Source organism: Netta rufina (assembly GCF_964035555.1).
Source record: "Netta rufina genome assembly, chromosome: 25".
Taxonomy (NCBI): domain Eukaryota; kingdom Metazoa; phylum Chordata; class Aves; order Anseriformes; family Anatidae; genus Netta; species Netta rufina.
The window spans coordinates 4,225,086-4,245,417 of record NC_140149.1 but is presented as its reverse complement, the minus strand read 5'-3'; the positions used below and the strand labels follow the sequence as shown (position 1 = coordinate 4,245,417).

The window sequence follows — 20,332 nt, the reverse complement described above, 5'->3', positions numbered from 1 at the left end:
GAGCTCACCCCTTGGGGACATCCAGGGTACACCAGTCCTGGGGTGCAAGCACCCTGCAGGCAAAACCAGGTAAAAGTGGCCCAGGACCTGCGGCAAAGAAGAGTGAGATGTTCCCAGGAGTGATGCTGAGGATTGCTGAGCAAATTAACTCTATTAACACAGAGCCTGAGCTGCAGTCCCTGTGCCGTCGATCTGACACAATTCATCTGGTGGCTGCTTGTAATAGCACGACCTTAATGGGCTCATCAAGGAAGCGAGGCTGTATCTCTGGCTAAACACGGATTTGAGACCTGCTGCTCTCTGGGCAGCTGGAGCTGGCTGCCGAGGTCCAGGGAGACGCTGTGTGGTGTAAAGGGAGTTGGGATCCAGCCCCTTCATTCCTCCAGGAGAGGCAATTTCGAGTGCCATCACCTCCTCGAGACTGTACAGCAGGAGAAATAAATTACAAAAGGGATTTGATTGTTCATTACTCTGCCGAGCTGCAAGGAAATGAAGCAGAGCTAAAATTAAGGGTTGGGAGGCAGAGGAAACATCAGATAACCCGGGGCTCATCAGCCCCCAGCCCAGGCTGGGCGCTCTCCACCCAACAGCACCGAGCTGCCCTGGGAAGCCGGGCAGTCCGTGGTGTTGGTTGCAGAGAGGGCAGAGCTGGAGACAGCAGAAATAAGGTCCCCCTCTTTGCTAGAGCCACCAAGTGCCACCGAGAGCCAGGGACATCACAGAGCCTGGAGGTAACGTGGACAGATCCTGGCTGGGGTGCAGTGTGTGCGTGCAGAAGGGCGCTGCCTCTGCTGCAAACACGCGGCTGCTGTCGCATCCTCTGGTCTCCTGGCTCTTCGTGCTGAGCTCTGTCCTCCCACAAAGCGAAGAGCTTCCTTCCTGAGCTGTCAGGGCGCGTTTCCAGGTGCTGTTTGACAGCTGCCACGCTTTGCTCCAGAAGCAGGAGAGAAGCCGGAGCGGCGAGAGGAACCTGCGGGGCATCTCCCAGCACAACTCGCCCTACCTCTGCTGGATCCCAGGGGGTTAACGGGCTGCTCCCCCTGCTCTAATCCAACATCCTCCCTGCTAGTGGCTAGGAGGAGGCTCGGGAGGCATGCGAGGGAAGGTCAGCAGGGGTTAAAGCCGCATTCCAGACATGCTTTTGCAGCCAGCAGCTACTTAACCAGGGCTGGCTCTGCGCTTCCCATGCAGGAGGGGAAAGGGAGGGAGCTGGTGGTTATGGGACAGGGCTGAGCTGCCCCCACCCGCGGTGCGTGGCAAAGAGATTGCCTGTGCAGGAATGTGTGTGAAATCCCTGATAAAACCCAGCTCGTCCCTGTGTCTGCTTGCAGCTGGGCACGCTGCTCCAAGCGGCTCCCCGCGGAGGGCTGGCTCGGCCGCCGCTCTGCCAGGGTCTCCCCAGACCACATCTGAGACGAACGAGTGGTTTGCAGAGGTTTTAATTACTGGTCGGGCTTGTAAAAATTACAGAGGGGAGCAAAACGGGCAGGGATCTTAAAGGGATGTCACGATTAGTGCCCAGACAGCGGGGTACCCGTGTCCCTGCATGCTCTCAGGATACCCAGCCCCTCGGTTCCCAGCAGAGCAATTTGGGGGGGGATGCACCAGGTCGCTCGCAGAGGGGTCTGAGTGCACCTCCAGCTCCTCGGGGGATATAAAACCAGAAAAATCTTCTCCTGCAGCCGGAGAGGTCCTGAGCTCCTTCTGTGGCTGGTGGAGTCTCTGGGCAGGGTTGGGGAGGGCTGCTGGATCCGCTCTGCTCTTGCAATGCCTTTGCCACCAGGTGAAGCCATGAGGCTCCTCCTGCTCCGAAATCCCTGCCAGCAACCTCGGCTAGCCAAAATGCTCCTCTTTTCCCCAGGCTGAGGCCTGCCTCCTCCAGTTTCTCCCAGCTTAGGCCACCAGATGAGCACTCGATAACAGAGCTGCTTTTGGATCCTGCAGGAGCTGAGGGGCTGCAATCCCCAAGCTGCCTGCCGAGCACTGATGTGTGCTCGCCTTCCCAATCCCTTTCATCCTCTGGACACTTAGCTGTCCCTGCGAGGGCTTCACTTAAGACACTCAGTGAATGGGGCTGCCCCTGAGAAACCCACCTCCCTCGGACTTAAGATCCCTTTAAAACCTCCAGGGACTGCTGCTTATCCCACCATCAGCCCTGTGCCCACATCCCCTGGGAGCAGCCTTTATTTAACTGTATTTAACTGTATTTATTTAACCCTTTGCAGACACGAGGTGCCACGAGGCTCCCAAGCAGCTTGTGCCCAGGGGTGTGCGCGCTACTGCAGCGCGTCTCAAATTAGACAATCCTGCTCGTCTTTAAAACCTAACCGGGGACGTATTTGCTCTGCCAAGCTTTTCAGCTCAGTTTAATTTAGCTCGGCAAACTCGCTGCGTCTCAGGCTCCCTGGAATGTGTCAGGTGGGGTGCATTATAAATATGCATCGTCTGATCTCATCGTGTTACTCGGAGGTTCAGCGGGCAGGAGGAGTCCAGCAAAAGGGCTCAGCCCTTCCACTGGATCAGGACGGCGATCCAGGGCACAGACAGGCTTACTGGGAGCTGGCGCTGTACTGGGACAGCCTGCTTTAGCCACACGGGCTCTGTGTGCCCAAACAGGGGTGCAATTTAGCGCTGAGGCTGCGTTAACTCTAGCAAGGCTGGCAGCTTTGAGGCTCTGCTAGCTGCCAGCCTAATGAAAGGAGAAGAATCACGACTCCCTCCCATTGATTTGCAATGTGTCTGCGAGCAAAGCTGCACGTTGCTGAGTGCCTTGGCTAGCCAGCCATGAAATAGACGGGGATTTGTTTTGTGTGGGGAGGGGATAAGCAGAAACGGAACCCTTCTTCGCAGCTGGTTACAGATGCGGGCAGACCTTTCAGCAAATGGTTTATTAGAAGTGCTGCGAGTTGCTGTGCTGCTTCTCTGTGAAGCACTGAAGGATCAGGCTGAAGTTAGGAGGAGGCAGAGGCAGAAGAGTGTGAGCTGCAGTGAGCTGGGGCTGGGGAATGACCCAGCCTCAGATTTCCTGGGGGATGAAGGCTGAGCACCAGCAGCTCGATGGGGCTCGGGCTCGCTCTCAGCTGGCCCCATGGGAGATGGCCAGGGCAGAAGAGATGGGACAGAATTCTCATAAATGAAGCCTTTCTGCCCAGCAGCACCTCCATCCCACCCTGTTCATGCCAGCAGGGCATGCAGGACCCATTCTGTGCCCTGGGATATCCCTGTGCACAGGGACATTACAAGATGACATTACGAGCCAGCCCAGGGCAGCACAGACCCTCGGTGGGGATGTGACGGGTCCTGCTCTCAGGACCCCAAGACCATCCAGGTGCTTCACCATGCAAACAACCCAGCCACTGAAGCATCTTTAAGAGGAGACTACCCCCAAAAGCGTGGCAGACACCATCTCTCCTTTCTGCTCCTCCCGTGAAGTCCTCCACATCGCTCCCCCCGCGCCGAGGGCATGTGAGTCATTTCCTCTGCTCCGGCGTGCCCTCCTCTGGAAGCTTTCCAGTTCACCCGTCTTCGCCTCACTTCGAGTTCCCTTTGGGAACATCTCTCTCTCTCTCCTGTGAGCTGGTTCTCCAAAGCCTTCATTGTTCCCCTGTTTTTATTTACTGGTGCGCTCTGCAGCTGCACTATTTCACCCCGCGGGCACGGCGCGTGTGGACAGCTCCATCCCTTTGTCTCGCTGGTTTGAAACGCTACCACGGCTGTTTGCAGGGCCCGGGCAGTAAATCACAGCCACGGCTCCACGGAGCCATCAGCCCTGAGGCTGTTTGGACAAGGGAGGGTTCACAGCCAGAGCTAGGAAGCTCTGCGTGGGCTGCGTGCTGAGATTGCGCCCGGTGCGGCTCTCCTGTTAGTGGGCATCCTTAATACTTTGGGGAGATGGGGACAGCCAGCACCTTTGGGCTGCTGGATGTGATTTAACTGAGGATCCACGCTGGTGGATTACACTATCAGCATCTCAGGAAAATGGTTCAATCGATCTTCTTGCTAGAAAGATCCTCGCCTAGCGCTGGTTCCTCTTGGAAAGCCAGACACGCTACCAGGTGGCTGGAAGGAGGCTTTATGGACACATAACCACATTTCTTCCTTTCCTGTGTCTGCTTCCATCTCCAGAAGAGCCGTGGGAGAACAAAGCAATGAACCAAACTGCTCCGAAGGAGGCTGGGGGCGGGGTGTCCTTGTTTTCTCCTTAATTGTAATACTTTGAATTAATTCAGTTTCCAGCAGGAACGAGGAGTTCCCAGCAGCCCTCAGACATCCAGATAAGGCTGAGCTGTTCATTCAGCCCCTTTGGGTTCCCTGGTACCTGCATCTCTGCCAAGTGCCTCACACCAACTTTTTGGAGAGTTTTAAATTATTTGAGCGTGACACAGAGCGAGGGGTTTTGCATTCTTAATTGGCAAAGCCTTTTCCCACTCCACTCCAGAGGCCCTTGAGCTGTCCTGCCAATTTATTCTGATCCCTGATTCTCGAGCCTTGCAAACATCTTCCTGGGGCTGCCCAAAAGCCTTGTCAGTGTAACCGAGCCCTCAGCCACTGCTTTGTACAATCTGCTCCCGAGGCTTCCCCAGTGCCCTCCAGTTGGAGCCCAGCAGCCTTCCCACAGCCCCCTGCCCTCCAGGACAGCGGGGTCTGGCAGGAGGCGGCTGGAGGCACCTGGGGAAGCAGCCCTCAAAATATACAACATACCAGCTGCAGCCCTGCCCCAGGAAGGGGAGAGCGAGGAAACAAACAGCTGGGGATGCAGATGAGAGGAGCATTAAAAATAAATAAATAAAAAGAGGGAAGAGAAAGCAGAAGGGAAGGTCTTTTTGCCTCTTACTCTTTTTCTTCTAGCTGGAGTCCTGCAGAGACGAGCCCAGCACTCCTGCAGGCTGGCTCAGCCCTAGGGGAGCAGACCCACACGTGCAGGGGCAGGACTTGTGGCAGGATTTTGTCACAGCTCAGCCATCTCTCTGGAAGAGCTGCGTGGCTGTGCAGCCCTGTCTTAGGCAGCCGGAGTGGGTACCAACAGCAGGATGCTCACACCACAGCCGTGAGAGCTTGGTGAGAAGGACGCGCTGTGATAGACCCCCCAAAACTCATTTCTCCTTGTGCTCCCCCGTTTTTTCCTCCCCTCATCCCCTTACTCTCTTTACCCAGTGCTTTATGCTTACATCTGCAACCTGTTGGCTGCATTTCCATTTCTCCAAACCTCCGTGCCCCCTTTCTGCTGTGGCACAGCCCCGTTCCAGCTCCTGCAGACTCCTTTCAGCTTTATCCATCTGCCTCCCCACCCCTCCTTTTCTCCTCCCGCCCCCGTCCCCATCTCTCACACTCACACCTGCTGATTTACAGCAATAGCAGGAGGCTGATGTTCCCTGCTCGTTACCTGCCAGCCCGAGAGCCATTAGGGGCTGATCCATCATGGAAATGCCCCAGCCAAAGTGACTGGGAGATCCTTCACCGTCACCGTCCCTGCCACAAACTCAAATGCCGTCCGGGGGCTCGGATTGCAACGTGTCAGCAGTCTGCCCGAGCGCGGCTGTAAGCAAGCTGTCTCAGGGCAGAAATATTATTTACAAGATAATGTGGAGAAGGGAAGAGAGAGAAAAGTGACTGCCAGAGACGAGGACGGTGGGGAGAGGAACCTCGCGTCTCGATGACTCCGGCATCCTGCCACTTGAAGACATCCAGCTCGGAGCTCTTAACTGGGGAGCGGGGGTGTGGGGAGGCAGGGGGGAGGCTGCCAGTGTCCTCATGAAGTAAGGGAAAAGCAGGTTTGCATGGAAGTCATGGGAAAAGGGTGCGGGATCAGTGTCAAGGCGGTTCTCGGGGCGAATTCCTCATCGGTTGCAGTGTCCTGGTGTGGTGCTGGGAATTCCCGTGGTTGGCGCTGGTGCACTAAATGCTCCGGGTCTCTGGGATGCGATTTGCTGGAGAGGGGATTTCCCTGGGAAATGTTTGTACATCTTGGTTCACTCCTGGATGACAGGAGGGAAGATGGATGGTGAAGGCTGGCATTGAGGTGGGCATTGGGAATGGGGCTGCTGCCAAAGGATCAGTGCAGCCAGCCCTGCACCAGGCTGCTCCAATATCTACTCTCTATATCTAATCTCTCTCTATATCTCTATCCAATATCTATAGTCCAATACCTACTCTCTGAGATCAGCCAGTAGCCAGGGCAGCAAGAAAAGCACAAAAACTAGGTGTGACAGACAAGTTCTACAAAGCACTTTTTTCCTTCTTCCCTGTCTTGCTCCCTTCCCCTGGATTTCTCTTCCTTCTCCTCCTCCTCCTCCTTCTTCCTCCATTCCAATTATCTCCTTCTTTCATCACTGCCAGCGCTGTAAGTACAAAGTACCAATTAGCTACTTTTCAAGTTTAATTAGGTTGGAAGGTAGAGCAAATTAAATCCTTTTATCGTACGTTTCAAAGCGGTTTCCCGTCAGGCCCATGGGATTGGCTTCCTTTGGATGAGGTCCATGGTAGTCACAGAGGAGCCGTCCCATGCCACAGAGCAAAGGGCCAGACAGGAGATGGAGCACGAGATGTGATCCATCCCTCCCTCATCCCCAAATCCTACACTCAGGACACCCGTTTTGTAAGGTTTAGGGGTGCCAGGCTCTGATGCACGTCCCCTCTGCTCCACCTCAATGAATCAAGCATTGGTCCTCAGCTTTTCTAAGCTCTACATTTAAAGCAAAGCTCTTCTTCATCTCAACAGGGACAGGATATCAGTGAAGAGGCTGTAACCAAGCCCTGCAGAATGCTTTTGAGATGACTAAATAATATCGAGTGGTCCGCATGAGTCCCACAGGAGTGCACAACATGGGAGGCTGCTTTGGGGCACCTTTATTCCCTGACCCTTCCTTCTTCCAGGACAGAACAAGGGTACATCCAGGAATAACCACCCAATTTAAGGGCAAATAGCAGAATTAGGAAGCTGTCAGCCCTTGGAGGCACGGTGGGCCGTGTGGCTCTAACCCTCTGCCCTGCGCTTCCCTGTGTGTTGCAGACAAGCCGCTACCTCAGGGCGCCCCGGGCGGCATCATTGGGATCATGGGAGGCGTCATCGCCGCGGTGCTCATCATCGGCGTGGCTGTCACCGTGTTTGTCATCTACAGGATGGCAACAGAAGAACCGCACGGACGCCGACCACGACCTGTGAGTAGTGCTGTGCTGCCTGCGGGTGCCGCGGGGCACTGCCGGTCCTTTCCCTGCCTGCACGCAAGAAAAACCAGGAGGCAAATATTTTTCCTGGATCTTTCCTGCATGGCGTGGAGCTCAGAGCCAAGTGCAGCACGGACAGAGCCCTCTGCAGAGATGTTCTCCCCGTCCTCTCCCCGCAGAGCTCTGCCTCACCGCAGCATCCCCTCCCTTCCCACCTTGCACTGAGAGCCCCAAGGCCACAAGTTGCTTTCATCTTCCGCACTCCCCAGCGCGCCGCTGCTACATGCGGCCACATTTTGTGCTCCATTTAATCCCATTTGAGAGGGGGCAGCGGAGGATAGCGAGGGAGGGAGGGAAGGGAACCGCGGAAAGCGGGAGGGGCGGCAGAAAGGCACACGAACAAAAAAAAAAAATAGCACCACAAGGTGAAATTGCATCAACAGCATCAGCCCCATGACAGAGATGCATTCAGACGATCCACTTCCCACAATGGCCCTCCAGGAAGGAACAGGGAACAGCCACTTTAGCTGAGAATAGAAACACAACAGTGCCCTGGACTGCAGAGGTGCTGCCTCTATTGTGGGGTTTGCTCCAAAGCCTCGGAAAGTTAATAGCTTTTCTTTTCTTTAGAGCCATAAAGTCCATGTTTTGCAGAGCCTCTGGGACCCATTTTACTCCTCCTCTCACCCATAAATTCGGGTCCCATGCTGCAAGCTTTTAGGCTGCCCAGGGAAGCCGCCCATCCCTATCAGAAGATCTGGTGAATTTTGGAGAGGGGAAGCCGGCTAATTAGCAGATCGGAGTTTTAATAAGTTTTGTAACAGGATTAGACACATCTGCGCGCACGAACAGAATGCAGAGAGACAGGCTCTGGGCTGGGATTACAACGGCTGCCAAGCCCTGTGCCATGGGACAGAAGCTGATCCCCTGCTGGGGGGTCAGGGACAAAACCCCTTTGGCATGGAGGAGGAAGATTCAATCCCCTAATGGAAAGCCTGGGGCAGGGGCTAGGGCTCCAGAGCAGCTCCCGAGCTTGCTGTGGTTGTGATATTACCTCCTGCTAATTACCCACTACCACTGCTGGGTGCTCTGTGGTGCCCCAGGAGAGGAACCAGTGACTGCATTGGCAGTGTGGTGACAAACACAACCAGACCCTTCGTGCACGCAGGATCCAGCCTGTCCTGGTGTACGAGACCCCTTCCTCCTGCCCTCTAACCACCAGCCGCTTCTTTACCTGCAGAATTGACTTGCCTCCGTCCCACAAGCCTGCCCCTCCACCGAAGAGGAAACAGGAGCTGAAAAGCCACCTGACTGCAGAAGACATCCAGGTACAGCTCCCCATCCTCACGGCGAGCCCCTTCCCCTAGCAGGGAAAACTTGAGCCCAAAGTGCAAATGGAAAGGGGTACTTTGGATCCTGCTTGCTCCCTTCGGGAGGGATTGAATTCAGAACAAGCTGGTGTTCAGACGGGCTCTTAGGTGTGAGGGCTTTTGAGCAGCCTCACTTTTTTTTGTATGGCATAAGTGGTTGTGATGAGAAGAGGAATGTGAGAATGAAATAAGAACAGGAGGCAAATAATATGGCCAGGGAGAAGGTAAGAGGCACTGCCCTTCACGGTGGCACCGTGTGGTGTCCCAGGCTGTGGCAGAAGGATTGTGCTTGCTCCCCTCACCCCTATTCTCCCTTCTGTTACAGGTTGTTCACCTGGACAACATGAAGCATGAGGAGGAAATCCAGAAGCTCCCTCTGCAGCCTCCGTACTACGACATGGCAGCCAGCGAGCCCTCTCCCTACACCGACAAGCTGGTAAGGAGACAGGAGGCATCCTCAGCCCCAGCCTCACTGCTTTCCCCCAGGATCCCTCACCCCACGAAACCAAAAACCCCAAAAGCCTGCGGGTGCACCAGCAGCCTTCAGAGGCCAGGAGCATCCCATCTCAGAGCACAGACTGGTGGCCCTACTTCAGCACCTGCCCCTTGGCTTCCATAGGTCCTCCAGCTGGGGTTTTAGGAGTCATTCCCCACTGAAACACCCTGCTTCTTCCAAATCTACATCAGAGGACCTCCTCTGTAGAGTTAAACCCCTTGTCCCACCCCACTCACCTCCTGCAGCTGAGCCCCGCGAGTGCCTGCAGCCGAAAGCAGCAGCTCCTCAAAGCAATTATCTGCTGGGCACAGCGTGCCAGAGTTTGACTCAATCGACAAGTTCTTTAAACCCCCTTGTTTTGTGTGGATTTGTTCAGCCTCGCAGAGAAAGGGATGCTAATGTGAGGCAGCAGCAGCAGGGAGATTAAGGGTCAGGGAGAGCTGCTAGCGGGAAGGGCTGCTCGTCAAGGAGGGAGGCTGCTGGAGAAAAGGTTGGGTACAGAAGGGCAAAGGCATAGGAGACAGAGCACAGGTAGCTCTGGAGTCCTTCCACAAAGGGAAAACCAAAAACTTTCCTCCCACCAGGCCTGGGACAACAAGGGAGGGCTCTGCACCCCTGCAGTGTGAGCCCGTTTGTTTGAGGGGGCAGCAGAAATACCAGCCAATACTGAGTAATATTTTATGAACGCAGCTAATTATTGCCTTCCCTCTGGCTCATCCCAAAATGACCCCTCGATGTGCATTCCTGTGCAGATAATGGAAGGATGGGGCCCAGTGACCTTTCGCTAGCAGAAGTCTGCAGCAAGGCAGGCGCCGAGGGCTCAGCGATAAAAGGGCTCAGACGCGGCTCCGTGCCGATGTGATCTTATTTACTTCACCCGAGCTGGAAGTGGCTGGTGTCCCCAAAGAAAAACTTCCCCTTGGAGCCCTCCCGTAGTCCCGGGGCTTGTCTCCAGCCCTTTCCAACCCTCGCTGAGTGACAGATGAGGTTTAAATGAAACAGGGCACTAGAGCCAGACGGGCTGCTCTGTGGAGAGCATCTGAGAGCTGAGTTTCAGGCAAGCAGGAGGATGGAGGAGCTCGTTTCGGGAAATAACGAGCAGTCGGTTAATTAAGTGGCAGAGTTAGTGATGTGAGATGGGGCCTGATGGGTAGCTGCTCAGTAACCATGGGAACAGAGTTTGCTGCTCTCAATCCTGGTCTGAGAAGATGCATCTCCACATCCCGTGCTTGGCACTCGCTGCTCCTTCGCTGTGCCTCGAGCCAAGTGGCGACGAGCTGTGCAGCCCTGGCTTCCTCTGGCCTGTGATAAAAGTCCCTCTGCGCTGGGGATGGGGGTCCGGGTGTCTCGGCCATTGCTGCTGCAGCTGTGACCGCTCTTGGCACTGATCTGTGGGTTGGACATGTCCCCTGTCCGCTGGTCGTGCTGGTGCCACTGGGCTCCCATCACACGTGCGCACCGCGCTGTGGCTTCGTGCTGCAGGAGCGAGATGAGGCTTGCTCCTGCTTCTTGCTAAATCGCCGTATCCGCTGGGCAGGCAGCAGGCTGTGCGGGTTCGTGGCTGGCAAGGGGAGGGAGGGTGTCCCTTTGCTGCCAGCATGGGCTGGATGTGCTGGATCCTGCTCGGATAACGCAGCCAGGGCCAGGTGCGCATCACGTTGCCCAGCCGTGCCTTGCAGAGGAGCCAGCTCCTGCCCCCCTCCCTGCAGGACCGCTCACAGACACCCCATTTCCCTTTTTGAAGGGAAGCGATTCTGCAGGAAAACGGAGCAGGCGCATTTGGCTTTAAATGGATTGGGCAAAACCTCCTCATTTGGGATAAGCTGGCTTCATCGCCAGGCTGTGTGAGAGCCACTGCCTGGGGTCGACAATTTCATGGCACAAGAATGGGAGTCAGGAACCGATGAGAGATGGCAAAGAGTGAGGGTGGGGGGAGTGGGAGAGGTGCCAGGAGGAGAAAACATTGGAGAGGTGGGGAGGGAGCAGCCCCACAAGCAGGGAAAGGCTGGGGCATGTCCATATGGACAGAGGACATGAAACTTCGGGGGCTACAAGTGAATATGGGTGCTGCAAGTGATGGGAAAGATACCATGAACATAAAGCTGAGGGCACAGACACTCAAGGACAGTGCAGGGGCCAATTAAGGGTACAGACGTGTGCAAGAGGTTGCCTGCAGCGTTTGTCTCCAAGCCCTTGTTGGGCAAAAGCTTTGGTTGATGCGAGGGCATCCAAGCAGGAGTGAATGGGGTGGATGTGTGCGTGCTTCAGGTGACACCTACCAGCAGGACGTGTGTCTGTGAGCGGTGGCATCCATGCACATCAGTGGGTGTGTTAAATAAAGTGGGTGTGCAAAAGCAGAGGCGTGCCCAGCAGTGCCTGTGCCATGCAAACGCTGCGTGCTTGGCAGCGAGGAGGAGCGTGAGGGGTGGAAGCACGAGCGCATGTGGGAGCTGTGGTGTGATTAGTGTAAGTGTCAGCGATACCCATTTGCGGAGCAGAAAGGAAAGTTTCATTGCTGCAGACAGCAAAATAATTCCTCTCGGTTTACAGGGCAATTACCAGGGTGCCGATGCTGATGATTTACACAGAGCGCTTGCATGTAGCAGTGCTAGACCTTGTATACAAGTCACATTATTGATATTGTAATAAATTTTGTTCCAAACAAGCAGCAGGGAGCAGGAGCAAGCCCAGGAGTGGCAGAGAGCAGGGGAACTCCACAGAGATATCAGCACCAGGGGAAGGCAGCACTAGTTTGGAGAAGGAGATAAAGGCTTGGTCTGCCCTTCCCTGAGGCTGGAGAGGGTGCTGAGACACAACGACCAAGGGGACAGTTCTGCAGGGCATAGATTTAGGTTTGAGAATGGAGTTGGCACTACTCATCCTCTTCAACATCCATGGACATTTAATCTGCAATGGCCAGAGCTGATCATCCCCAAATAGCCCCTTCCAGCAAGAGGCATTAAAGCACATCATTACAGGGCCATAAACTCCTGAGAATGGCTCTGCCACAGCTGCTGCGTGGCTGAGGACAGCTCCAAACCAAAGGAAGGGAAACGTTTTTGGATTAAACACCTTTTGCATAATTTCTGCGCAATGTGGCCTTTTTGGAAAAAGGCTGGGGAAATGTGAAAGCTATTTCATGTGGAAGAGCAAGCTCTCTCCTTTCAGAGAGGCTCAGCAGATGTTTGGTGAATGCTAGCATGGAAATTAAAGCAACTCCACAGGGGAAGGAGCCAGGGCACCCCTCATACCTTGGCTACTATCACCAGGGCTGTCCCAAAAATGCACCTTTCCTCGTGCTGGTGGCTCTTTTCCCCACGGAGCAATGAGGGCTCCAGGTCCTGCTGCTTCCCGAGGTCCTCTGGCCATTGCTGTTTGCAAAGCATGAACGATGTCTGGATAGGAGTGATCAGACAAATTGGGTAATATTCCATTCATGCAGTTCTTGCTGATAAGCCTGCTTAGAAAGGAAAAGCCCGTAAATATTTTCATGCCAAAAGAAGGATGCTTTTAGCATCTATTACATTACCACAATGACAAAATCACGCTGCAGAGTTAATCCGCAGCAGCATAATGTGCAGTAAAGCCTTGTGCAAAAACACAGCATGTAAAAAAGACCATTACAGCCCCCACATTTGGGCAAAAAAAAACAGCAGCACTGGCTAAGCCGTAGCATTTCCCTACAGTAATGTGCCTGCAGCCTCCCCCTGCCCTTGGTGCCATGGCTCTGGACCCACTCCCTGCAGGCATCTCCCTCCTGACACCCCACACTCAATCCTTCCCCATCATCATCACCCCAAATTCCTGGGTCAAGTGCCAGCTCAGGTAGCCTGTAAGGCTTGAAATCACTGAACCAGCCCCGGGTGAGGAAGGTGCTGGTCCCAGAGGGGGTGAGGGGGAGATCGGAGCAGCGAGGTGCTGCTGGGGGCAGGCGCAGGGCAGGGGGGCTCAGAGCTCAGCTCACCAGCAGCTTCGGGGAGCGATGCCAGGGGGGCCTGTGGTTTGATTTGGGATTTTACCTGACTGATTGTTCATTACATCCCTCCCTCCCTCTTTCTAACTCTTTTTTCTTCCTCCCCCCTTCGCCCTTCTCTTCTTTCTCCCCGTCCCATCACACACCCCCCTCTCCCACCTCATTCACTCGCTCCCTTTGGCTCGGCTCCCGTGTCCTCACCCCCCCCACCTCGACCCCCAAATCCTCTCCTCCTGTGTCCCCACCGCCTTGCTGCTCTCTTCTCTCCAGAACTCTGGCAACAAGGACTGTGATGTCCACTATGCAGAGCTGGACACGTCCGCTCTGGCCTCGTCACCCAGCCCTCGGAGCTCCATCCATGCTGGCGGAGACCTAGTCGAGTACGCAACCATCCAGCCCAACTTACGCTAGCGCATGTCACTCTAGGCCCTTTCCCCTCAGATTCTGGCCTCAAGGTACACGATCGCACTCTGCCTTCCTCCCCCTGCTCCTCCGCAGCCAGTGCTTGCCCTGCACCTCCTGCCCTCCCCGTTCAGCAGCCCCTCGGCCCCATCCTGCCCACCCCGTAGCCCTGCACGCGATGCTGCCCCTCTGCTCCCCTTGTGCCAGGGGGGGCTGGCAGGGATCTCCTTGCCTTCTGTGCATGCTCTCTGCAGCGTTTTCCTTTGCTTTCTGCAGCGATGAGAGGCATGGGGTGGGGGAAGCGTTAATGGGGTGGTTTCTGACCCAAGCAGCCCCTCTGCAGCCAGCCAGGCTGGAGGTACAGGGAGGAACGAGGTGGGTTTGAAAGGTACAGCTTGTTTGGGGGCATTTTTTTTTCTTGCAAAGCAAAGCAGCATTACTAGGACGTTAGGACATGCAGAGGCTGAGGACAAAACTTTGGGGAGATGTTAAACAGGCCCTCCCAAGCTACCCAGTACAAGAAGGGGAGGGAGAGAAAAGGGGACTGAAAGAAGGAGGGGGGAGAAAAATGGGTTTGTGTGCGTGGAAGAGACTATAGATAAGAGGGAGCATATGTGCATGTGTGAAAGAACAAGGTGGGAGAGTATGTGAGAGAATATGGGAACACGGAAAGGTTCCTGCATCTGAAAGTGAGCGCGAGGCAGCCAGGGAGGGACTGCGTATGCAAAATAAAGAGCTTGCGTTGCACGGGGCTGATGCAGATGGCATGTTTGAGTGCTTGAGAGAGGGAGGGAGATTTTTCCTTTGGTGCTCTCCTTCTCAAAACCAGAGATCAGACCTGCTCGTTTGTTCCCTGTTTGTTCCACGCTGAGTGTCACCCAGGCCCTTTGAGCTCAGGTCCCACAGCAGGGACTGCTTAGGACTCGGATCGCATTCAAACCCACCAGTGGTGGTCCTGGGGCCTCTCTATTTACCAGTGACACTGTGAAGCAGAATGGCATTTGAAGAGGAAACTGGTGTCCTCAAGGTCTTCTCCCATCCCCTTACCCTATAATCTTACCCGTTTCTCAGGAATTAAAGCCACCAGTTCCCTATCCGAAGTAGAGGGAACTCAGAGATTTTCTGTGTGATGCCAGCCATTTTTGGCCAAGAAAAAGCCATGGGCAGCTCCCTCCTTGGCTATGACTCTCCCTTGATCCTTGTCCACACGTATTCCCCAAGTCATGGTGATTGCAGCTTCTACCCTGCTCTTCCCTCTTTGTTTTACTGCCTTCCAAATGGGAGGAACGGGCTGTGGGCTTAACGGGGCTGCAGCCCCACAGGGGTGTCAATGAAGAGGTGCAGAAGAGGGTGGGGAGACAAGGGAGGAAGCAAAGGGGGTGCTGGAGTGCTCTGCAGCACCCCAAATCCCTCCGGGGTCACCAGAGGATGCTCACAGAAACAGCAGCTTGGGGATGGAGAGGGCTGGGTTGGAGGAGAGAATAGGTGGCAAGGGAATTGAAACCTTGGGAATCCCCTTAGAAGGGAATAGCTCTATGCAGGGGGATGAGCGGGAGGAAAACGACTTTTAAAGAAGTCCCCTTGCAGACCAGGAACATCAGTGCCACCAGGTGGGTGACAGTGGGGCAGAGCAGCCTGAGAGGAAGGCGCGTGGTGGGCTGGTTCAATTTGCCTCTACCCCCTTGCCCCCTGGCTTTCCCGTGCTGGAAGGAGCCCTGTAGTTCCCCTGCTGTAGCAAAAACCTCCCTAGGTAAGTGCCTGCAGCGGGGCCGGCCCCGGAGCGCAGCGGTAACCTCTCTCTCTTGCGGTGTCTTGCCCACCCCTGCTCCCAGAATGAGGATCAAGGTCTTCGTAGACGTAACGAGCGAGAGCGGACAGTAAGTTCTGGGTCGCTTTGGGGTTGCTTTTTCATCTCCGTTCGATTTTGGGGTCTGTTTGTGCCGGTGCTCAGCCGCCAGGCACCAGCCTGCCCAGCTCCAACAGGCTGGAGGAGGCTGTGGTTGGGAGCAGCCTCTTTTCTTTACGCCTTCACCTCCGCGTCCCTGCGGCTCCTCGGGCTGCACCAGAGGACCACTCGCCTGGGTACGAACAAGGCAGGCGCTGCCTAATCCATCCTGGGAGGTCTCACCTCGTCCTCTCCAGGGTGGGGGATTTTACTGTCAGCAAAAGGACAGTAATCCTCTAAATCCAAATTTGGAAATCCTCCCAGCTTCTCTGAAGCAAAAATAAAGCCAGTCATATGGTGCTTTGAAGGTGTAATCTCACCGCCACGAAATCTCCCTGCTATGACACACCACAGATCAGGGTGATTTTTTATTTTTTTTTATGCTTTTTTAATTATTTCCTCCCCCTTCACCTCCCCACACTCCTGTTCTCACTTTTGTTTGGGAATTTCTTGTCCCTGTTAGAGCAAGAATAGCTCAAACCTTGAGACTTGCATCAAGATCCCAGTAAATCAGAGAGCCGGGATCAGATTCCCAGCTCTGTTTTCCCTATAAAACCACTAAATCTGCACCCATCACAGATTTGGCACAGTGTGAGCTGGGGATACTGAAGAACCACCAAACACTGGCTCAGCTCCCATTTACCACTTCTCCTTCCTATCAACACAGAAGTTGCCTGAGCACGCCCCTGTTCAATAACCCATTTCCAGTTTGTGGGAGGAATAAAGCAAAGTGCTGAGGTGGCTCCCCATTAGCTGTCCAGCTGTAGGATGAGGGCACCAACCCTGCCCTGGCTGTGAAGTTTTAGAGGAAACAGCTCACAAGGGAAACAGCATGAGGGTAAAGTTTAAGGTTACTGATGGCCTAAGATGCTGTAGGAAGAGAGAACAGGTAAGTAGCTATAGCTGAAGAGCTAAAAGCATGCTGTAAGGAGGAATGCAACCTTATGAGTGAGCTTACTGCATAAATAGTACTCGCATGTATCTGTGGGTGCATCCTTCATCATAGCTCCTTCCCTAATTCGGGGGAATTTCAGCTCTGGGGTTTTCCAGAGACTGGAGCAGGTAAATCCTCAGATTTGACAAGGAACTTTTCTTTTAGATCAGTAAGAGCTGATTATTTAGTGATAAGAAGTATTGCACGTGGTCAGATTGGAGGGAGAGCTGTGGCACAGCTAGTCCTACCAAGGAGATGATCACAAGTACATAGGAGATGGAGAAGGGATGAGAATAAGTCATAGCAGAAATGAAAGCTCTCTAATTCAATCAAATAAAGACCGTTTAAAGGTAATCTGCCGGGCTGTCTGAAATGGATAGATTGCTGACATCCCCTTTAATCAAGCTCTTGAACATAAAACTGAGGGGGGGAGGATGTAACCCAGATAACGAGGAATTGTATGCAGCCATACTGGAAACAAAGACAAGTAGGAGAAGTCAGGTGGGGGAAAGTGGCAGTTCAATTTAATTAGTTCATTATCCCTAATTTAATTTCAAACTTTGTTAAAGATAAATTAGATTTGGAAAAAGTCACAGTGGGAACGGGGAAGGAAGTCAAAGGGCACCGGCTGCTAGATGTTAATAAACATCAGGCTGATTCTCTTCTCTTCCCTTTTGGTATTTAGAAATGAGATAAGGGAACAAAGCAGGAGCAATTGACTCCTGGGCTAAAGGAAGGTGAAAAGAGACAGGGAACTCCCTTCCTCTGCCCCAATGCTGGCATTCTCCAGCTGCCCAGCCCTGGCCCTGCTGACCCATGAAAAGTGAGCCCAAAATGGCAAGAAAGGAAAGCATGCTTGTACTCACCTGCCCAGAAGAGCTGGCAGAACTGCACTGATTCTCTCTAGTCTTGCTTCATGGATGCTTGTTTCGTGCCCACATTAATCATTAGACAGAAAAAAGGAAAGATGTATTTGCTGAGCCAGCACATTGCTAATGGGCATCCCACAAAGTAGCGCCTCATGATGTGCTTCTTGCAGCTCCGGATGCTACCCACGAGCTCAGTTTACACAAGATGTCTATTTGTGTTAACTGAGAGCCTCTTTGCTACCAGACCTTCTGAGCACTCATTTTTGTACAAAGCCCTATATTTTTCCATTGTACGCCCCAAACACACATAAACTCACCCTCCCATTAACTGAGGATTGATTGCTGGCTAAGAGCTCCTCTCTCCTGCTACGTCCTACTGGACTCCAGTCACTGAGACCACTTCCCTTTCAGGTTAGCTTTACCCAGGAGGTTCAGTTACCCATTAATGACTTACCACTTAAAGCAGGAGAGCAGGGTTAATACTTTTCCCCGCTCCCCACAGGTATGGAAAGAAGTTTTCAGGAGTTTTCTGCTGCATCTAACATTTCCTGAGAGCAGATTATGCAGGGAGAACACCTCTGCACATTCTAGTTACCTCTCTCCTTGACTGCTAGCCCTTCTCCATCCATTTTTATCAGCTGTTACAATCAGAAGAATAACAATCAGCTGTTCTTTGTTCCCTTCTCCCATCACGGTACGGATCCCTGCGCCTGCTATGGGATTTGTAGGGGGATAACTGCCCTTGTTCTTTAAGCGTGCCCAGTTTTCCAGCCACAGGGCTGTGCACAGTTCAGCCTTCAATCCTGTAGAGGCCTCGACTTGCTGCATAAACATAACTCCCACCTGAAAAGGAGAGAGCTGTATGGCAGGGCTGCCCAAACCCTCTGGGAAGAGATTATAGGGGTTAAGGTTCAGTGCTGCTGTGCCTTAGCAGTAAGGGACCAAGAGCAGCTTCCTAATGTCCCCGGCTTGGATTGATCCTGTTAAACAGCTGTAATGCTGCTGCCCAGCTTCTTCCCTTTTACACTTTGCACTTAGAAGCCAGAAGTGGATGAAAACGTTAGGAGATAGGTGTGGGAATGGCTCACTTGAATTTCAGAGATACCAGCGCAGCAGCTCCAAATAGAAGGGATCTAGAGCTGAACATGTGGCCCCTTGCTGTCTGCCCAGGTCAGGATCACTGACTTTAAAAAGCTTGAGCAGTGGGTGCAGCGTTTTGCCAAGGAAAGAGAAATGAAAGTCAGATTGACCTTAGCACTGCAGCTCCTTTCCTGGAGCTCCAGCTTCCCATCCTCTGGTGGCCTCTACGGCTCTTTGTGAGGCTGCTGCTGCCCTAAGACTGTGCAGCCCTTCAGCTTTCTTGTTGCCTCTTGTAGCAGGCTGAACCATCAATAAATTATTGTCGACACTTTGTTTTCTATGTGATTTTTTAAGTGTCCTGGTGAAATATTTATCCAGGCACTGGCGGCAGAGGAGCTGAGTAGATTGTTCTGTTCCTTCAGGCTTTTTCTCCCGAGGGTCAAATCTTTGTCCTCTTCGCTAAACTGATTGTTTCTGGTACTTTGAAAGAGAACAAGGAAGGACTGCAGGGCAAGTTACTCGCTCCAGCCAGCCCCAAATCAATCCACAGGCATAAAAGGTGATTGCCAGTGGATTTGCTGCCTCTTAGAGATGAGAATAGCCCTTATTGAGACCAAGACCTTGGTGAGTGCTACACGTCCCTCCTGCTTGGGTCCTTTTGCAGGGATTCAACTGGGAGGAAAGGGAGTTTGAGCAGGAGGAGCCCTCCCCACCTGCTGCCACCCCCTGGGGAGCAGGGCTGGGGCTGGGGGGTTGCTCTGCACTACTGGGAGCTCACGCTGCCATCCCAGCGCCCGTGCTGTTTGCCCAGAGCTTTTTTTGGGAAAAGGTGTCTCTGTGATTTTTTGCACTCAAACAAGCAGCGTTTGTTCAGCATTGCTTGCTGCACCTCCGCAAAATTACCTCAATGGGAATCAAAGCGCTTTGGACTCCGGGAGCTTTTCATTTCATGTGGCACTTGGGGAGGAAGAATCACTTTTTGCAAAGCGTCCCTAAAAAACACTCTCCATGCACCCCAGGAAGGTGCTGGGACCACCTCTGTCTTGCAAGTCCTTTATGTTTCCCGCAGTCCCTTTGACTCACAAATGTGGCTGACAAAGGAGCTGCTCACCCAGGTAAAGCTGAGCAGAGGCACTGGGAGCTGCTGGGCAAACACCGGGCACAATAACCCATTGTGCCTCCAGAGCCTGTGGTCAGAGCAATGTGACCTTTGTATAAAAGAGCGCGAGGCTGTGTTAGATCAGCGATGTGTACAAGCAGTGCTTTTTTCCAAACTCAGGTGTGGAAGAGTTGGGAAGACTGAAAATAAACTGCCCTTTCTTGCCATGACACTTATTTTATTGAGGGAGGCAGAGCCCTTACAGGCAAGGGGCAGAGAATGCAAAATCCTTTATTCTGTAGCAAAATGGGCATTTTGGGAAGTGAGGCGCGACGTTAAAAACACGAGAATGTTAAAAACGCGAGGATTTATCAGCCGGGTGCCTATTTTGCTGAAGCAGTAAGCAGAACTATTTAATCCCCCACCCTGCTTGTTACACGGGGGTCTCAGCAAGGAGCTGAGCTGCGTTTTCTCTCCGATGGCCCCGGAGCCCTGACGCGCTGCCTTGTGTCTCTGCTTCCAGGACTTTGGAAAGTGTCACTCAGAGATACCGAATGCGAGTGATTACCTGACCCGCTGCTACCCACGCGAAGGGCGATATCTGGAGAAGATCCCCCACGCCTACGCCCCCCTGTCGGACCTCCCGCGAGACCTCTACCCTCAGCACCCCGACGTCTCCTTCTGCTGCCCACCCCCCGGCTCCCGGGCCCCTTACATCTGTCCTAAGGAACAGTACGTCTGAAGTGTCAGCACAGCAAAAAGACGAAGCTAATGTTTTTCACACCTCCCGACCCTGTCGTTCAACAGCCAAGGCCTTTTAACCCCCCCCCCCCCCCCGACACACACTTTGCCGTTGCTTATTTTATTTATTGATTTCTAAATTTCGGTGCGGTTGTAAGCGACGTGATTAGGTTAAGTATCTGCCTGGCTTGCTAATGCTCGAGGGAGCACTGCCTTTGCCCACATCTCATCCAGCTCTTGAACCTTTCTTCTCTCGTGC

General features: G+C 53.5%; 1 protein-coding gene across 1 annotated transcript in view; it reads left to right on the top strand.

Annotated features, from left to right (window-relative positions):
* The window catches only part of NECTIN1 (nectin cell adhesion molecule 1), a gene marked incomplete at both ends in the record, with an annotated part of 79,542 nt that extends 59,468 nt beyond the window's left edge, over positions 1–20,074 (top strand). The window contains 5 exon segments of the mRNA XM_084301553.1: positions 7,010–7,122; positions 7,124–7,158; positions 8,405–8,492; positions 8,860–8,970; positions 19,856–20,074. Coding sequence (XP_084157679.1) covers positions 7,010–7,122; positions 7,124–7,158; positions 8,405–8,492; positions 8,860–8,970; positions 19,856–20,074 — 566 coding nt within the window.
* Between the last annotated feature and the right edge of the window lie 258 nt (positions 20,075–20,332).